At 41.6% G+C, this 20,379-nt stretch overlaps 1 protein-coding gene across 7 annotated transcripts in view; it reads left to right on the top strand.

Annotated features, from left to right (window-relative positions):
- Positions 1-20,379, top strand: part of ATG7 (autophagy related 7) — a 261,895-nt gene that overhangs the window by 19,962 nt on the left and 221,554 nt on the right. For 5 of the 7 annotated variants that reach the window (XR_004264016.1, XM_032262224.1, XM_032262226.1 and 2 more), the window contains 5 exons: positions 4,220-4,392; positions 4,900-4,954; positions 12,109-12,226; positions 14,089-14,166; positions 18,477-18,593. Coding sequence is in view for 5 of the 7 variants with exons in the window: in XM_032262224.1 (XP_032118115.1) it covers positions 4,233-4,392; positions 4,900-4,954; positions 12,109-12,226; positions 14,089-14,166; positions 18,477-18,593 (528 nt within the window). In the remaining 2 variants the exon portion in view is untranslated. Of the gene's footprint in view, positions 1-340; positions 628-4,219; positions 4,393-4,899; positions 4,955-12,108; positions 12,227-13,323; positions 13,721-14,088; positions 14,167-18,476; positions 18,594-20,379 lie in introns of those variants that run through there. The other 2 variants (XM_032262225.1, XM_032262227.1) reach the window with 2 other exon arrangements.

Consider the following 20,379-nt stretch of genomic DNA (forward strand, 5'->3'; position numbering starts at 1 on the left):
GGGGTGGCGGGGGTGGGGTGGGGGGTGGGGGGTGGGTGTTGTGGAGACGGAGTATTGCTCTTGTTGCCCAGGCTGGAGTGCAACTGCAACCTCTGCCTCCCAGGTCCAGGAGATTCTTGTGCCTCAGCCTCCCAAGCAGCTGGAATTACAGGTGCACTCTACCACACCTGGCTATTTTGTATTTTTAGTAGAGCCGGGAGTTTCACCAGGAGTTGATTAGGCTGATCACCTTGAACTCCTGACCTCAGGTGATTCCCACCACCCACCCTCTTGCCCACTCCCCCCCCCAAAGTAGCATGACCCACTGAACCTGGCTAAATCACCTGTTTTCCATTGGACAAAATTATAAAAATTCTTTCAAACAGTTAAAAGTCAAAAAATATTTAATAGGAGTTGAGGGTGCATTCAAATACATTTGAGGCGATTTTGAGGTGGGGCCTCCAAAAATAAGTGCCAGTGACCTGTAGGCATCAAGATAGCACCAAACCCACAGCAGCATCACTTGATGTAATAGGCAAACTCCATGGCCTCCATCACTATTCCTTCTTCTCTTACCGAATCTTCTTTCCTCCACAGGAAGTAGGGGTGAGACCCAGGCATCCTCATTTTTAATAACCGCTCACGATGGTGAGTGTTTGAAAACGCTTGGTCAGGCACTGTGAGGCATGATGCTGCAAGCCATACTGAGGCAGTGGAGAATTTTAGGAACTATGATGTGTTGTCTTTTGTGATCAATGAAACTTACCGATTATATAGAAAAAATATTTATTATGATTCCCACCTCATACCTTCTGTTTGCTTTTATTTTTTTTAAGCCCCCATTGTGTATCTTTCATTCATTCAGAATTGGACTTCTGTTGCCAAAGCATCTTTTTAAATGTGGAAAGCATATTCAGCCTGTTGAAAAACAAGAACAACAAACCACCCATTAGGAATCCAATGGCAATCTAAGCTTCCCCCCTGAAACTTGCTGGGGATGAAGTCAGTTGCTCCCCTGTGGTGATTCTGCCTTTGCAGCCTGTTCTTTTTTGAGCATTCTACTACAAAATTGCATTTTAGAAAGCCACCGCCACACTCCTTTTAAACATAAAATCCAATGGCATCAACCTGTCATTTTCTTTGATTTCTAGTGTTCATTCATCATTACGCTTCTCAAAGTTTTTTATTGCTTTGGGTTGGTAGATATATGTACTGTCCTGGTGTACCAATTACAGCTTTGTTTTACTGTTTCTATTTCCTTTTTCTTTCTTTCTTTCTTTCTTTCTTTCTTTTTTTTTGATGGAGTTTCCCTCTTGTTGCCCAGGCTGGAGTGCAATGGCACGATATCTCAGCTCACTGCAACCTCCGCCTCCCATGTTCAAGCAGTTCTCCCTCAGCCTCCCAAGTAACTGGGATTAAAGGCATGCGCCACCATGCCCAGCTAACTTTGTATTTTTGGTAGAGGCAGGGTTTCACCATGTTGGTCAGGCTGGTCCCGAACTCCTGGCCTCATGTGATCCACCCACCTTGGCCTCCCAAAGTGCTGGGATTATAGGAGTGAGCCACCATGCCTGGCCTATTGATTGTATTTCTTTTTACTCCCTAACTGTGGACATTCTTTAGGACTTTGTGGGGCTTCTCTTTCTCTGAGTAACTTCTAAGAACTGATCATTCTCACCTGTGTTACCTATGCTCTCAGTATTCATATCCAGTTTCCTTGGCTTATCTTTGACCTGCTGTTGTCCACAGCTGAAAATGTCTTTCATTATTACTCTTCGGAAACTTGCTTTGCCTCTCAAGGGGCTTGTCTTTCACTCAGACTGCTATTCTCCTGGCCAGTCATGGCTTGACACCTTAAGGGCCTTGTTCTCTCTTTCATTCCTTGAGTCTACCAAGATACCGAGTTAGGTCACCTTTTCTCTTAAATCAACCCCAACAAGGGTCTCCTTCTTTTCAGTCTTACTCCTCTGCTTTAATTCAGATCTTTATCAATCCTTGAACTCTTAGCTGATTTTCCTACCTGCCTCCTTCAAAGCCCTTTAGCCACTGCAGAGTCTTATTCACCATGCAGGACTGCCACTGGCTTCCTCCTCCAAAATTCTTTAGTCTCTCATTTGAAACCTCTCCGTAGGTGTTCACCCATCCTGCTCAGCTGTGTGTGTGCTGGTCTTGCACAGCACAAACCCTCCACGTGAGGACAGCTGGTCTCACATGTCCCCATTTCTGCCACGACTGTTCCTCTGCTCTTTTTGTTCCTTCTGCCCTCTACCCATATTCCCCCACCCCTTACCTATCCTTTCCAGTATCACTCAGTACTTACCTTCTTCATGGAGGCTTTCCTAGGGCTCTGTTTCACATTCATCCCCTTCTTCTTGATTTGAATACCTTTTACGTAGATCACTAACTTTGTATTTCATAACACAGTTTCTTTCAATCCAAAACTCCTTATCCCTAATTCTAAATCCAATGAGTTTGGAAAACTGAAAGCTTTTTAATAGTCTTGGTGCAGAACTCAAGCAAAACCTCCTTGAGTAGACGTGAGCTATATTTTAAAAATGTATCCCATTTGGCCAGGTGCAGTGACTCATGCCTGTAATCCCAGGAAGGCCAAGGCACGAGGATCATGAGTCCAGGAGCTCAAGACCAGCCTGGGCAACATGGCAAGACCTGGTCTGTACCGAAAATACAGAAAAATTAGCCAGGCATGGTGGTGCATGCCTGTAGTCTCAGCCACTTGGGAGGCTGAGGTGGGAAGATTGCTTGAGCTTGGAAGACTAAGGTTGCAGTGAGCTGAGATTGTGCCAGTGTACTGCAGCCTGGGCAGCAGAGCATGACCGTGTCTTAGAAAAAAAAAAAAAAGTATCCCATTTACTGTGATTATTCATAGGTTCTGCTGCAGAAATACTCATATGGCTGGTTGTGGGGTAATTGGACAGAATGGAAAGTGAAGGGACCTCATAAATTTGCTTTTTGGAGCTGCCAGATTTCTTTAGTATTATGCTTCTCAAACTGGGGTGTTACCCCTGAGAGTATGGAGGGATTATAGAAAGTTAACAGCATACATGTGTGTGATTGCCAGGAAGGTCAAATTTATTTGATAATTTGAGGGGATAATGAAATAATAAGATATGTATCACGGCATAAAATGCAAAATTTCCATGCATTGAAAAGATAAAACATGAGATTTCAAAGAAATGTAGGCACTGTAGGAGGTGGGGAGAAACACATCCTTCATTATCTGCGTCATCTAGAGGTGCTAAAGCATTACTCTCATATGGGTAGAATTCTGGCAGTTTGGATTGTTGCATTTCTGAGTGGCCAGATTTAGGATTTTGTACTTGCAGAGTTCTCCAGGACCACACAAGATGACAAAAGCTTCTGAGATAGTGACTGTGTCGAAGAAGGAATAGCAGTAGTACATCATTAGTCCTTATTTGAGACTGACTCAAATAAGGAAGGAAGAAGCATAAACGTTAAGGCCAGAAAGTGTTTGGAAAAATCACTGTTATGAGGAGAATCAGCTTGGCAACATAGGCCAATTAGGATAGTTTTCAAAGTTGTCTCTTTTTTTTTCTTTTTTTAAATTATTATACTTTTAAGTTCTGGGGTACATGTGCAGAACATGCAGGTTTGTTACATAGGTATACACATGCCATAGTGGTTTGCTGCATCCATCACCCCGTCATGTACACTAGGTATTTCTCCTAATGCTATCCCTCTTCTATCCCCTTACCCCCTACTATCCCTCCCCTATCCCACTAGCCTCTGACAGGCCCCAGTGTGTGACATTCCCCTCCCTCTGTTCCAAAGTTGTGTCTCGAGTGAAATAAGCCAGTCACAAAAACACAAATACTGCATGATTCCATTTAAATAAGGTAGTCAAACCCATATAGACAGAAAGTAGAATGGTGGGTGCAAGGTCCTGGGGGAAAGGAAGTGGGGAGTTATTGTTTAAAGAGTAAAGAGTTCCAGTTTTGCAAGATGAAAAAGTTCTGGAGATCTGTTTTACAACATTGTGATTATACTTAATACCACCTAACTGTATACTTCAAAATAATCTAGATGATAAAGTATATGTTACGTGTTTCTTACCACAATCCAAAAAGAAGTTGTGTCTTAAGATATCCCATAGACATCTCATTACTTTTTGTTTGTTTGAATTAAGCTTTATTACAAATGTTCTTTCTCATGAGCTTTTGCATGGATATGTTATTTTACTGTGTTCCGTTTTGTTTTTTAGTAGGCAACAAATAATGGCAGCAACTACGGGGGATCCTGGACTCTCTAAACTGCAGTTTGCCCCCTTTAGCAGTGCCTTGGATGTTGGGTTCTGGCATGAGTTGACCCAGAAGAAGCTGAATGAGTATCGGCTGGATGAAGCTCCCAAGGACATTAAGGGTTATTACTACAATGGTAGGTAATAGTAAATTTCATTTTCTATCATCTTTTGTTATCCTCTCTGTCCTCCAGTATAGTGTCAGTTTTCCTGTAGAAAGGGACAGCCATGTCTTTTATAATCAGTGCTCTTCACCAGTTTCTATTTTACTTCCTGACTGTTTGATCCCCGTTCATTTTCATTTCTTTTCTCTTGTTGTGGGAAAAAAGAAAGAGAATAGAGAAACTCAAAATTATTAATTCAAATAATGCCCATTACTTAGCATTGCTGGGGGAAGAGATTGGAAATTTTTTTTTCCATTGAATCTTTTTTATATTCTTGGCAAATGTCTCATATTCACAAGAGCTCTTTCACATTCTGCCATTATCTATCCATACATATATTATCTATGTATCATAGATCATCATAAATTGGATGGGGCGCCTTGGGCTCAACAAAGAGAACAAAACTATTCATAAGCATTTTTGTTATGAATGCTGCTATTTCTGACTTGTCATTGAAAATGTGATAATGCTTCTGTCCAGGTGACTCTGCTGGGCTGCCAGCTCGCTTAACATTGGAGTTCAGTGCTTTTGACATGTGAGTATTTATTTGTTCAAAATCTGAAGTAAAGAACACTGCTTTTGGCGAGGAATGAGCATGCTTACCTCCCTCATAGGTGGACCACAGGAGGAACTAGGGAAGCACCCGGTGAGCAGAGTCAGCCCCTCACGATTCTCATACCTCCCATAGAGATGAGTGCTAGATGCTTAGGTCTGTCTGGTTAATTTTTCACCATGTATTTATCAGAGTCTATTAGGTACCAGGTGCCATCGAGAATGAGACATAGATGATATCCCTCTTGGTTTTGATTATAGTTAATATTTTGTAATCTTTTATTGACACCTCTCAATTTACTCCTTTAGTTGCTTGTTCATGGGCATTGATCAATGAATGTTTATTAGGCAACTTCTGTATACAAGCCACTGTGCAAGGCATTATGGTGGTATACAAAGGAATATGATAGATACATCCTCAAAGAATTTTTTTTTTATCTGCTTGGGAGCTGTGGGAAGTTGCTGGAGAGAGGAGTCACGTATATTTTTTTTTACAGAGTCTTATTCTGTCGCCCAGGCTGGAATGCAGTGGCATAATCTCAGCTCACTGTAACCTCCGCTTCCTGAGTTCAAGCGAGTCTTGTGCCTCAGCCTCCCAAGTAGCTAGGATTACAAACATGCATCATCACACCTGGCTAAGTTTTGTATTTTTTGGTAGAGACAGTGTTTCACCATATTGACCAGGCTGGTCTTGAAATCCTGACCTCAAGTGATTCGCCTGCCTTGGCCTCCCAAAGTGCTAGGATTATAGGATTGAGTCACCACATCCAGCCAAGAGACACATTTATTGAGCACTTAATTAGCTAGGCATTTTCATAAACATCTGTTCCTTCAGACTTGCCAGGTGTGATTTTTCTCTCTTGTTCAGATGAGGAAACCACAGAATGAAAGGTAAAAGTGGCTTGCCCAGGGTGATACATAGCCAGATTTAGAAGGCAGGGGTGAGAGAAAAAAGTGTATTTATAAATATATTTCTGAAATTCATCTGAGTAGCTACAGGGATTTTGCTATCTTCTGTAGAAACAGAGAAACCAGGAGGGGGATACAAATTTAGGAGGAGACAAGTTTGGCTTAGAATATGTTGAGTTTGGATGACAATGTCTACTAGAAATGTCTAGGAGGAACCGGAGTCAGGGAGAGAGGATCAGACTAGATTTGGGAGACATTCAGGTAGAGGAGAAAGAGAATACAGATAGTCTCCAATTTATGGTGGTTTAATGACTTTGTGACTTTATGATGGTGAGAAAGCAATACACATTCAGTGGAAATTATACTCTGTGGACCCATACAGCCATTCTGTTTTTCACTTTCAGTACAGTATTCAGTAAATTACACGAGATTTTCAACACTTTATTATGAAACAGGCTTTGTGTTAGATGATTTTGCCCGACTGTAGGCTAATATAAGTGTTCTGAGCGCATTTAAGGGAGGCTAGACTAAGCTGTGATATCTGGCAGGCTAGGTGTATTTATAAATAGAGTTTTGGTTTATGATATTTTTCCAATTTATGATGAGTTTATCAGAACATGGTAAGTCAAGGAGCAGCTGTATAGTGTAAGAACAAAAGGTGGCTCATGCCTGTAATCCCAGCGCTTTGGGAGGCTGGGGCGGGTGGATCACTTGAGGTCAGGAGTTGAAGACCAGACTGGCCAGCATAGTGAAACCCCATCTCTACTAAAAATACAAAAATTAGCCAGGCGTGGTGGCAGGCACCTGTAATCCCAGCTATTCGGGAGGTTGAGGCAGGAGAATGGCTTGAGCCTGGGAGGCGGAGGTTGCAGTGAGCAGAGATCGTGCCACTGTACTCCAGCCTAGGCGACTGAGCATTACTCTGTATCAAAAAAAAAAAAAAAAAAAAAAAAAAGAACAAAAGGTGCAAACAGTGAATGCCTCTGATTAGGGAGGTGAAAGACATAGAGAACTAGCAAAGGACACAGGGGTTGTCAGAGGAAAACCAGAAAAGTGTTACAGAAACCAAAGAAGGAAATGCTTTCAGGAAAGAAAGAGAAGATGGCAGTGTCAGAAGCACAGAGGTCAATTCGAGGGCTGTTGTGTTTGCTGATTAAGTCTTAGTGGTCCTTAAGAATTAGTTTGAGAAAGAGGTTGGAGCTGAAACCATGTTGAGGGCCTTTAAGATTATTGAGAATTGAAAAAGGCTACATTGTTTTTCTGCTTATTGTACCTCAGCAGCATCAAGATGGAGAATTTTAGGAAGATGGAGTCTTTAAGATCTTTCTGGCTTTTGAAAGTGGCAATAGTCAAATATTAGGGTATTTAAAATAAAATGTCCCTAGAATTTTTTTTTTTTTAATCTCAGAAAATCAGTACGTTTTTTCTTTTATCTCAATCCAGTTGCAAAATTTGAAAGCATGACATACATCCACAATGATGTTAGTATTCGTATCTTTGAAAATGTATGTATTGGTGTTTCTTGTTCCCTTCAGAGCTTTCTTGCTCCATCGTAAATTCCTTGTGGTTACCCATCAAAAGAAATTGAATTCTAATAATCTCTCTCTTGTTTTGGCAAACTAACTTATTTTGGAGCCATTAAGATATAACAAGGAAAATACTGGAAATGTATAAGTATTAAATTGTGTGAAGATGGTACATGGGGAGCATCAACAGTCTGTTTTGTGTAATCTAGAGAGCCTCATGTTCGTCTCAGACTAGCCTCACTCCTGTCCTTATTCTTCTACTGTACTGAAGTTTTGTTTGTTTTTTAAGGCTTTAATAATTTTATTCTTTAGAATAATTAGAAACAGGCAGTTCACAGAAGTTAGGGTTGAACTTATTACAAAATGTGAGCATCTTAAACTTCAGTAATCTAAAAATTTAGGTTGAAGGAGATAAGAAAATCTGTGATCCTGCAGCGATGACTTTCACACAAATTGCTCATTTTCACTCGCCATATTTTTTCTTTAACCATTGAATACCCTCAGTATGTGAGGCACTGTGGTAGACGGTGGGAAGTGAGCAGGACTAAGACGTGGTCTCCAGTGTTCTGAAAATAGCCCTAGATTTGAAGTTTGAAGACTTAGAATCTGTTGCTAATTAACTGTCCTTCTTCAATAAACTCAAAAGTTTTATCAACTTTTGTTTCCTCATCTTTAAAATGGGTTCTTGCTTTCTAATGTTCCTTCCAGTTTTAAAAGTCTGTTACTTTCTGAGTCCCTATGAAGATGGCTGGGAAATTTAATGAAAGTGCTTGGGACTTCTCAGAAGACCTGATTTCTTTATTTAAAATTATTTCCTTTATTATTACCCCATCTTTGTTTTGATTGCTGTATATCTGCATGGGTTAGTAGAGAAATTCTTTGTGAATTTATTTATCAAAGAAGAAATATCTACAATGTGCAAATGTGTACGTATTAGGAATACAAAGACTTGTGAAATAGGTTCTCCAGAGCTCCTCTACTGTATGAGAGAGAGAAGTAGAAGGCAAATATTTGCATTATAGTGTGCTCTGTGCTATAATAAGCGTGGAGAGGTAATCATTATCTCAGGAAAACTTATTGATTGCTTCCTCTGTGCCTTGATAATAGAATGTGCTAGGTGCTGGGCATAGAGACAGGAATAAGATACAGTTGAAGAGCTAACAACCCTAGTACTCACTTGTAGATGTCAAGAGTATCTCAGCTTTGCATAGCACCGGGTAAGTCCCTTTTACTTTGAGTCCCTGGGAGGCTTATGGATCTCTGCAGGCAGCAGCACAAGGATCCTGTTCTCTAAATTGTGTTAGATGAATTGTCAGTCAAGTAGTATTTTATCAGGCACCAACTGTCTTAAACTGGAGGATGTGTCTTGAGGTAGGGTGTCCTGCTGAATCAGACCCAAAAATGTAAGGGCCCAAACACAAAGGAAGTTTATTTCTTGCTCATCGAATAGCCCAGGGCTGCTGGTTCAGTCTTCTTCCATGTTGTGGCTCCATCATCCCTGAGGACTTTGCATTTTAGTGCTGATTAAGACAGTTGTCACTTTCAGGTAACAACTGATTAATGTGGAAAGAGAGCCAAGGTGCAAATAGATGGAAGAGACACACAATCTGTTACATGCCCTAGCAGGAAGGGACACTCAGATTCTACTGAGGAGAGTTCATGGCCTCACCTGTCTTGCAAAGAAGACTGGGAAGTATGGAACCCAGCTAAAAACATCATGTATGCTTTCTATTTCTGCTGACAAGGAGGAAAATAGATTTTGATTGACAATCTCTATACCAGTGTGAAGCTGATAAATAAAATAATTTTCCTCTCTCTGGGCCTCGAATGATCAACATTTGAATGAAGAACATTTCTGTGGGTTTCTTTCCCTTGAAGAATATTTGTCTTTATTCATAAGAAATATTTTTCTTTTGTAAGCCTCAAGTTGGACCTTATTAGAGAAATTGAAGGCATAATCCTTGCCCTCAAGGAACTGAAAAGGTAGTGAAGGAAGTAGGAGTCATATGCACCAACTCATAAATACAGGGTAGAGGCTGTGTGTATCTTATTCTCTGCTATATTACCAACACTCAACACAGATCTGGGGTGTACAACTTGCTCAAGTAACCATCTAATTGAATTACAAGCGGTCTAAGTGCGTGGCTGTCAAAATGGCATGCAGTGTGGTTGATGGAAAGATGCCAGTGGACCATGTTAGATAATGTTTGTTACAAAAGGAAACTCGGTGATTGCTAGGGAAATCTGGAGAGGATAAAGAAGCATGACCCCCAACTGAGTGTGACTTTCTGGGTTCCCAACATTCCCTGTGGGCGTGTGAAGCTATGTATGAAGTAGATTCCTTCAGGTATAAAGAGCACTTGTGCTCTTCCAGAGGATTTATTCCATTCTGACCACCTGCCTGCCTATTGGCCAAGTGTAAATAACTGGTGCAACACAGCCCCAGCACTTTCCTGAGTCATCACTGTGAGACTGAGTGAAGGCCAGGCATCTAGCTGTAATATCCTCAAAGCAGGTCCAGTCTTCTGGCTTTTGTGAGATCTATTTTTTACAGGTTAGTATGTATATTATTGTGAGTTCACTGTTGGCCTTAGTATGTGGAGAAAAATTTCTAATTCAGATCCTTTTAGCAGCTATGTTGAGATATAATTCATATACCATAAAATTCACCCCCTTAAACTGTAGAATTCATTGGTTTTTAGTAGATTCACAGAGTCTTGCAACCATCACTACTAATTCCAGAACATTTCCATCTCCCAAAAAAGACACCCTTGGCAGTAACTCCCCATTCCCCCTCCTCCATACTCGCCAGTCCTAGCCAACCGTAACTCTACTTTCTGTCTCTGAGGATTTGCCTATTCTGCACATTTCATATAAATGGAACCATAGGAAACTAAACTAGTTAAGTGTCAGAACCAAGATTTGAACTAAATTCTCTTGTCTCTAAGTCTCAGGCTCCTTCCCTCTCATTATCACTTTTTAAATTCATTTTCCTGTCACCTCCCATGATGGAACTTTAGTCATGAAAAATGCTTCTCCTTTGAAGCTTCGGATTGTCCTGGCTAATTAACTTGCATAAGTGCTGATGCTCCTACAAGCCTAGCCGTCTTGCAGTTGCTTGAGCTCTTGGTATGCAGTTTTCTCTTTTCACAGAGTGAGGCTTTGGTATGGCTCTCACACACCTGGGAAGTTTGGGAAGAAGGGCACTTTCCTCCTCTGTGCTTGTGTCCAAATTAGATCATAGCATCCTTCCTTCTGTTTCCACATCCTGTTTCAGCAGCAGTTTCATAAAGCCAAGTCTGAATGTAGAGGCTTAGTTTACCAACTGCTCTGCTTTCTTTGCCTTTCCTCTGGGCTTAATCTTTCCCCTTTGTGGTTTCTCTCTCTTCAAGACAGCTTGGATGTCCCCATCTCACCTGGATGAAAAATATTCTTTTATTGAAGGAGCATCGTGACAAACCACCTGTGATTTGCTGACTCATAGCTCTCAAGGGAAGGCTCTGGCCATTGAAGCTGATAGACAGCATTTGACAGAATCATGTCATTCATTGCACCCCTTCATACCTGTTCTAGGTTTAGACTTCTACTCCTTCAGCCCCATAAACCCACTTTTACATGGATTCTAAATGAAAAGACACAGGTTCTTCTAAACCGTATAGCTATCATCAGTGCAATCAGTAAAAAGGCATTCTCTCTGCATTAGTTGTGATAGCAGTAGTAGGCTACTAAAGAAATGAATATTTTCATGTAACATCTGTAACCTCTGAAATGTAAGTTAATCATTTCAGAGGAGAAACCAGATTTGTCCACATCTGAATTCGTATTCAGAATCAACTCCTCTTTTCCTGACTTTGCTTACTCTAGTGACTGTGAGGCCTTTGGAGGCAATGTAGAGTATGTGAACCTGGCAGCATGACAGATTGACAGGTAGCCTAGGTGTGAAAGATTTTGTCTGTGAGACTCAACCATCAGGGCCTTGCTCAAAAACAGGTCTGTGCAGAGCCCCGTTTGGGGTGGGCTAGGTTGTAGGACAGTCATGAGAACACATACTTCCTGTCCTCATGGAGCTTACTGTCCTACAGCTGGGTGGGTATGACTGTAGTTCTTGAAAATGCTCGAAAATATTATGCCGAGTTTTATGTGCCAACTCTTAGCAGAGAAAATGGAGATAGCTTTTTGGAAGAGGAGAGATTAGAGCAGGTCCTTGAAGCCTGGGAGGGTCTGAGAGGTGGGGAGGGCACAGCACAGTACCGTTGGACTCAGCTAGTTCTTGTTTTAGATTCAAGCCGTGGCTATTATTATGTGACCTTAGGCTAGTTGCTTAAACCTTTAAACGGGGGGAAAGAACGGTTATGAGAATTCAAACTGTGCACAGTTCATGGCTCAACAAATATTTCCCTCTGGTTAAAGATGTTAAAGAAGAAAAAATAGGAAATGAACTTCTCTTTGGGGAATGGTGGAAGAACAGCATCCTGATAGGTTAGAGTACAGGGAGTATATAGGCTTTTGGAGGGGAATGGTGCCTGTTTTTAAGTCCTTGATTGATGATGTTCATCTTTTTCCAAGAAAACATACAGTTAATCTTCTGTTTGCCCTACAGAGCAATACCCCTTTTCTCCCACTACTGTGGTGGTTGACTTGTCTTTCTCCGGCTCTCTATGTCCCAACTGTGCCTGGCTAACCGTGTTTCTCTTGTATCTAGGAGTGCTCCCACCCCAGCCCGTTGCTGCCCAGCTGTTGGAACACTGTATAACACGAACACACTCGAGTCTTTCAAGACTGCAGATAAGAAGCTCCTTTTGGAACAAGCAGCAAATGAGGTTAGCTGGGAAAATGTGATGTATGTGTCATATTTCCTGTGGTCCTGGCAGGTACCGTGTTTGTGATCAGGCACATGGTTCTGCTGCAGAAACTGGCATATGATAGGAACTTAAAGACACTTGTGGGCTTTGGTATATCTTCCCAGAGAAAATACTCCCAGCTGTCTCCTGTGTTGGCAGGAAGGTCAGGGAGAGGACATCCAAGCTCTCACCTGGGATAGACTGGAAATAACAAGGCAGGGCAGAGGTTAAGTAATCAGTTTGCTGCTCCTCTCCAGCCAGCATTTTGAAGCCACCAGACCTCTGCGAGTTGCATTTCTGTGGCTAAATGCCTCTGGGCACTCTGTTCCTTGTACCTTGGAAGAGGCTTGGCAATCCTGTGCACATGGTGGCATAGGAGATTATCATGTGGTCTCTCCAGTGTCTTTGCTTATCTAATCTACTGCATCTGATTTTCAAGGCCTCTGTGGTCTGACCCTGTTTACCTCTTTGGCCCTTCTGACCTGTAAGTCTTGCCCTTGCATTCTCCGACTCTGTCACAGCAAATCACATGTAATTCCCTCCACCTACTTTCTGTTCTGTCCTCTCTTCCTGGAATGTCTTTCCTTTGCTTCTTTACATTGGAGTTAGTGAGAGGAATTAAAATGGGAGGTGGGGGCAGTTTATTTCAATCCTGTCTCGCCCCTTTAATTGATGAGTCTTTACACCAGTCTTTATTATGACACGAGTCTTGTTGATGTGGGTGCAGTGGTCAGGTCCTGAGGCTGGCTTCCCTCACATCCCTTGGGATAGATGGTGAGGATGGTGGTTTTTCTTGCCCTGTGGCTTGACTGCCCCTGGGACTCCTGCCTTGGGTGCACATTTGAAAGGGAGTCTCCAAAGAGTTGGGTCAGGCCTTCATCGTCTTGGAAGAAAGCAGGTTCCTCCCCACAGAAATATCCCACCCCTCAACTGGGGCCCAGAGTTATCCTGGCACCTCCTGCCCCACACCCCTTTGGCTTACTAGAAATTGGGGGCCTCTCTTCAGTGATCCAGCTCCTCCAAGGCCAGTATGTCAGTAGCAGGAACTTACTTCTGCTTGCTTACTTCCCTCTTCCACCCATATTTAGTGCAACTGTTTTGTCTTGCTTAGTAACACCAAGTTTAGCTACAAATCTTAGCTACAAAAACATCTTGTGATCCGCAGCTGCTGACCAGCACCAGCATTTGCTCCTAGTCTCAGTACTTGCTGAGTATACATGAACTTGAAGTTTGTTCTTCTTTCTTCATCTCTCAGGACAAGATAATTTCAAGGCTTTAAGAAACCCCTGTATATATTTCACAGCACTTCCTTTGAGAGCCACCTCCAGGCTCTTTACCCTCCCACTTCCCCAGCTGAGTCTGCGGAGAATTCCTCCCATAAATTCTACCTACTTCTTTGACAGCAAATCCTACATGGCGCTGAAGTTACACGTTGATGCCGGACTCTCTCTCTAGATTGTGAGTGTCTTGAGGGTAGGGACTGACTGTCTTTTATTGCTGTAACCCTGATGTGCCCGTATATAGTAGACAATAAATAAATACTTGCTGAAGGAGACTGTAGAGGCATGAAAATGGCCTGATTGCCTCGTCTCTGCTGCCGAAATCTGCTGAGAGGAGGCACCTGGGTTCCTTCACTTGGCTTAGTTGCTGAAGGGAGTGTGGCTGGGAGAGAGGCAGTGTGAAGTGAGCAGAGTTAGGTAACGACCCACTTCATTGTTTGGGGTAAGTAGTGCTGTGCCTGTAGCTAAGAAGAGCCTGCTTTTCAGCTCCACACTTCGCCTGAGAGTGAGAAGCTCAGAGATGCCTGGTAACCTGCCTTGACGCTTTTCTTCTTCTGGCAGATATGGGAATCCATAAAATCAGGCGCTGCTCTTGAAAACCCTGTACTCCTCAACAAGTTCCTCCTCTTGACATTTGCAGTAAGTAAATGGGCTCTCGGTTGCACAGAGGCTGGTGAGATTCCCTGGCTCAGCCCAGTGTACCAGTAGAACAGTCTGCTCTCCTCTTTGAAGCTGCTACCTTCTGTTATTTAAATTATAGCTGTTAATGCTCATTTGATTAGAGGCCAGATAGTGCTGACACCTATTACCAGTGCTAACATAATTCATCCCTATAGATCATATTGGCAGTAACTGCATAGTTTATGTAACACGGTGACCCACCTCTTATTCAGGGCATGATAAAGTCAGGTTCAGGAAATGTGGTTTCATTGTTGGTAATGCTTTTGTTAAATACTGTCCTACAGAGGTCCATCCGAATAAAGGAAAGGGGCTTCTGGATTAGAGGAAATCACACTGCATAGCTTGACCACACAATTCCTTGGTTTTGTTTTTGTTTTTGTTTTTGTTTTTAAAGACAAAAAATGTTTTCTATAAGCAAAATCTAATTAAATGAACATTAAGGGCAGCCTTGAAAAGGAAATCGTATTAGAGTAACATGTGCTGCCCGGTGAAGAAGGGGTAGGATGTAGACGGAAGGACCTGGCCTCGGTGAGGGGAAAGTAGGGAAAAGGTAAAGGTTGGTTATAGTGATACCAGTGCATGTGTGCATGTGTGCATGCACACACACAGATACCAGCTGTACAGACACACACTCATGCACACACACAGTGTACACACAGGTGTATATATATATATACACACACACACACACATATATCTGTGTATATAAAACTAATTATATCCTTTATTATTATAGTGACAATATAACATTCTGTCAAATGTATGTTCTATAGATTCCTGTTGTATATAGGTGATTTCTAATATTCTATTATAAAAAATGCTAGTCTGGGCACATTGGCTTGTGCCTGTAATCCCAGCACTTTGGGAGGCTAAGGCAGGTAGATCACTTGAGGCCAAGAGTTTGAGACCAGCCTAAGCAACAAACATGATGACACCTTGTCACTACAAAAAATACAAAAAGTAGCCGGGTGTAGTGGCACCTTCCTGTGGTTCCAGCTACTGGGGAGCTGAGGTGGGAAGATCATCTGAGCCTGGGAGATTGAGGCTGCAGCAAGCTGTGATTGCACTGCTGCATTCCAGCCTGGACAGCAGAGTGAGACCCCGTCTCAAAAAAAGAAACCAAAAAAACTGTAGTATATTGAAAAATATACAGTATTAACCATATTGATATTTTTTCCTGCTCATTTTACTTCTTTAGAATAAGTTCATTGGAGCAGGCATATAAACACAGTAATGTTGCTGTGTATTAAGTACATTGTTTCACCACAGCATCATCAGCTTTGGATATTAATCCTCTTTCCCACTTTTTTTTTTTTTTCCGCCAAATTCTTCCCCAACCTCCCACTGTTCCTCCTAGATGCAGAGGAGGGCTCTGATTTATTGCCCAAGGCAAAGGAGGGTATGATAGGAATCAGACAAGACCAGTGGGTGGCTATCTACAAGGAACACATTTTCTAACAAGTTATGATGCTTTCTATGTAATAGTGGAAGTGACAGGAAAATGTTTAAAAAATTCTTTGTCAGATTACTTGGCTTACTTTGGCATTAATAGTTTGGCTATACATTTCGGTAATTCTATAGGTTCTTTACTAGAATAAATTGTAAGTATTGCTAGTTAAAGATTTCTAGTTATTGAGCATCAGTACACTTTCTGTACCAAGAATTCTTATTAGTAGAACATACTGCCAGTTAGCATTTAATGAGAAAAATAACATTAGCTCTTACTTAAAGTTTTAAGGTTTGCCTAGAGTCAGTATGTGTGTTGGTCTTGTTGCCTTGTTTAATGAGCATGGTTAGCCTGGCTTAAAAAAAAAAAAATTAAGTCTCTGTCTTTTAAAATCTTCAGACACTAAGGATTTTATGTTTAATTTAATGGAGGTCCTTTGTATCCTGAAAAGAATCCTAAGAAATGCAAGCCTTGACTGGGCGCCGTGGCTCATACCTGTAATCCCAGCACTTTGGGAGGCCAAGGCGGGTGGATCATGAGGTCAAGAAATCGAGACCATTCTGGCCAATGTGGTGAAACCTGTCTCTACTAAAAATACAAAAATTAGCTGGGTGTGGTGGCGCATGTCTGTAATTCCAGCTAGTCGGGAGGCTGAGGCAGGAGAATCTCTTGAACACAGGAGGCGGGCGTTGCAGTGAGCCGAGATTGCACCACTGCATTCCAGCCTGGTGACACAGCAAGACTCCGTCTCAAAATAAATAAGTAAATAAAAGAAATGCAAGCCTTTTGGCCTTTGAAGACGACCTGATAAAGCTTCTTAGAATTTGTGAGGTCCAGCTGGGTTTGGTGGCTCATGCCTGTAATAATCCTAGTACTTTGGGAGGCCAATGCAGGTGGATTGCCTGAGCTCAGGAGTTCAAGACCAGTCTGGCCAACAAAGTGAAACCCCATTACTACTAAAATACAAAAAAAAAAAAAATTAGTTGGGCATGACAGCATGCACCTGTAGCCCCAGCTACTTGGGAGATTGAGGCAGGAGAATTGCTTGAATTTGGGAGGCGAAGGTTGCCAGTAAGCCGAGATCATGCCACTGCACTCCAGCCTGGGCGACAGAGCAAGACTCTGTCTCAAAAAAAAAAAAAAAAAAAGAATTTATGAGATCCTTCATCTTGAATTGTTTAACCTTTTACTAAAGATCAGTTATGACAAATCATTTAAGTACATGGAAGAGAAAATAATCTCTAGAGGTGTTTTTGCTTTCCTTCTCCTATTTTTAGGACCCAAAGGACTAGACAGTTCATTAATTTCAATTTCGCAGTTCATTTTGCCATTGTGAAGAGGGAATTTGTTCTTAGACGATCAACGTATAGCAAAACTAGAGACCACAGAAACTACAATTACTAGACTTTCTCATCTGGACACATGTTTATATATACATTTACATTTTAAAAGTCACCTAGTATGATTCCATTTATATGAAAAGTCTAGAATAGGCAAATCCATAGAGACAGGAAATAGATTAGTTGTTGCCAGGTGATGAGAGGAGGGGGAATGAGGAGTCTCTGCTAATAGGTATGAGATTTCTTTTTGGGGTGACGAAAATATTCTGGAATTAATGGTGATGACGGTACAACCATATCACTATACTAAAAAGAAACTACTAAATTGTATACTTTAAAATGGTGAATTTTATGGGCTGTGAATTAAATCTCAATAAGTCATCTAACAACCATCCAATTTTAATTCTTAGCAAGATTCAAAAGGAAATATTAATGAACTACATAAACTGAATTTATATTCAGTGGTCACAGGCTTTTAGGCCAGCTGCCAAATACCAGCATATGTCTGGAATGCTACCATCAATGATTAAGGGCCCAAAAGCTGTAGGAATTTTGAAGCAAGAGCCATTAACCTGAGTCGGAACAGTGTCAAGGACAGCCTCACAAATTCTTTCCCCTGGGTCACCTCCCCTGGTGGGGGGATCGGTCAGATACACTCATGAAGATGTAACCTCTCCTATTCACCCATGCACCTTCCTACTTAGAGCCTCTCCATGGCTCTAACCATGCGCTCACTTTATCTCTGCTCCATCCAGAAAGTGAGCTGCCTGATGTCTGGGCCTAGGATTTATTCTTCTTATTGTTAGTGTCTTATGTTTTGCGTCATACGTAGCAAGGGCTTGATAGTTGTTGACTTAAATCCACTAGGGCATTTCCAAAAGCAGTATTATATTATTTCAGGCATGCATAGTGAATAGCACAACTTCCTTAATAACATGTAATTTATTTGATTGTGAAGAGAATCGTAACTGTGGTTATGCTTCTGTAGATGGTACATTGAGTATGTTTGGTCAGTGGAAAAAAGCTTAAGTTTTGGAAGCAGAGTTCTGATCTCTTCTCTTCCCCTTACCACTTACCATCTTTTTTGTTGTTGTTCAGGTTCTTAACCCCTTGTAAAATTCAGTTTTCTGTTTATAAAATGGGATAATAATAATTACCTCCCAGGGTAGTTTTGTAGTTTAAAGGATGATGATGATAATATCAATTAGTTATTGCATATTTTCTGTTAGAAGGTAGCCAATAAAGTATATTATGTTTGTCCTCATATTATTAGTGGTGGTATGTGAGACTGTTTTGAGAATACAAAAGTCCTGTATTCTATCATGAGTTCTGTTGGGGATGAGGATATTTGACAAACTGGACATATTTTATTTGGATCAGCTTTGCTATCTTAATCGGCCTTGAGAAGCTACATTAATAGATGCATTTCAGCTTCACTTAATGGTGCTATTGTAATAACGTATTTATATTTTTTATTCTAGGATCTAAAGAAGTACCACTTCTACTATTGGTTTTGCTATCCTGCCCTCTGTCTTCCAGAGAGTTTACCTCTCATTCAGGGGCCAGTGGGTTTGGATCAAAGGTTTTCGCTAAAACAGGTATCAACAAATAAACTAAAATACACATAAAATTGGGTTGAATGTACAAGAGTAGTTATCTAGTTCCTGCCAAAGACAAACAGTTCCTTCTCAGGTTGAAGAGATGGTAACTGGAATCCTCCAAAGGTGGTACTAGGAGCAGACTTATTTAGATAATGTTTGTAAAGTCATTTTTTGTGTGTATATACATATTTTGAGACTGGGTCTCACTCCTGTTGCCCAGGCTGGAGTGCAGTGGCACAATCACAGCTCACTGTAGCTTCAACTTTTTAGGCTCAGGCGATCCTCTCATCTTAGCCTCCTGAGCACGTGGGACTATAGTCGTGCCACCACACCTGGCTAATGTTTGTCTTTTAATAGAGATGGAGTTTTTCCATGTTGGCCAGGCTGGTCTTCAACTCCTGGGCTCAAGCGATCTGCCTGCCTTATCCTCTCAAAGTTCTGGGACTACAGGCATGAGCCAACCTGCCTGGTCTGTAAAGTTATTTTGAAGATGTAATTTTCCAGGTTTTCAGTGGTATTTGGTGAAATGCTAAGCCAGTAAGGGTGAATTTTAGGAACATTTTGAAACACCGAAATAATTTACTAAAACGTGGTCTTCAATTTCAAGTGGGGAAACATAAGGCAGTATACTTTGGGAAAGAGTCTTTGAAACAAAACAAAAGGCATTCTCCTATTCTGGTGCCAAGTTGCAGAACTTTTCTACCTGGCGTGGTACATACAGAGTTAGTCAGTGACATTTGGGATAGATAATAAGGTCATTACAGATGGTCCCCAGAAGAGCAGTTAAAATAATCAGGCTGGTAGAATAGAGAACCTAAACTAGAGAATTCTTATTGTTTTAAGGCAGAGATTATATGTCAAGATGATTTGAATTCATGAAACACATCAATCACTGAAGCCCTGAATACTGAACATCATTCAGGGAGCTTCCATAGAGCTGTTCAGGGAGCAGCCATTATTGATTAAAAAATTTTTTTTATTTTGTACAAATCCAAGATTGTGGTTTTGTGGAACTAATTTCCCATGAAGAAATATAAGTGGGGAGAAAGGATTTTGGATGAGAATTAACTGCTAGCAGGTATCGAGTTTCTTTTATTGAGGACAAAAATGGTCTATATTGGCTGGGTGCGGTGACTCCCACCTGTGATCCCAGCACTTTGGGAAGCCGAGGCCGGCAGATCACGAGGTCAAGAGATAGAGACAATCCTGGCCAACGTGGTGAAAGCGTAAGTCTACTAAAAATACAAAAATTAGCTGTGCATGGTGGTGCACACCTGTAGTCCCAGCTACTTGGGAGGCTGAGGCAGGAGAATTGCTTGAACCTGGGAGGCGGAGGTTTGCAGTGAATGGAGATCGCACCACTGCACTCCAGCCTGATAACAGAGTGAGACTCCATCTCAAAAAAAAAGGCTCTGTATTTATTATTGCTGTGATGGTTGTACAACCCTGTGAACATACTGAAAAAACCCAAACAACATATTGCATTATGTACCTTAAATGGGTGAATTGGGCCAGGTGCAGTGGCCCACACCTGTAATGTAATTCCAGTACTTGGATAGCAGAGGTGAGCAGATCACTTGAGCTCGGAAGTTCAAGACCAGCCTGGGCAACATGGTGAAACCTTGTCTCTATAAAAAAATTCAAAAGAGTTAGCTGGGCATGGTGGTGTGTGCCTATAGTCCCAGCTACTCAGGAGGCTGAGGCAGGAGAATTGATTGAGCCCAGGAGGTCAAGGCTGTAGTGAGCTGTGATTGCCTGGGCGACAGAGCAAGACCCTGTCTCA

This window comes from Sapajus apella, unplaced genomic scaffold, assembly GCF_009761245.1.
Source record: "Sapajus apella isolate SASKATOON/1434 unplaced genomic scaffold, GSC_monkey_1.0 scaffold128, whole genome shotgun sequence".
NCBI lineage: Eukaryota > Metazoa > Chordata > Mammalia > Primates > Cebidae > Sapajus > Sapajus apella.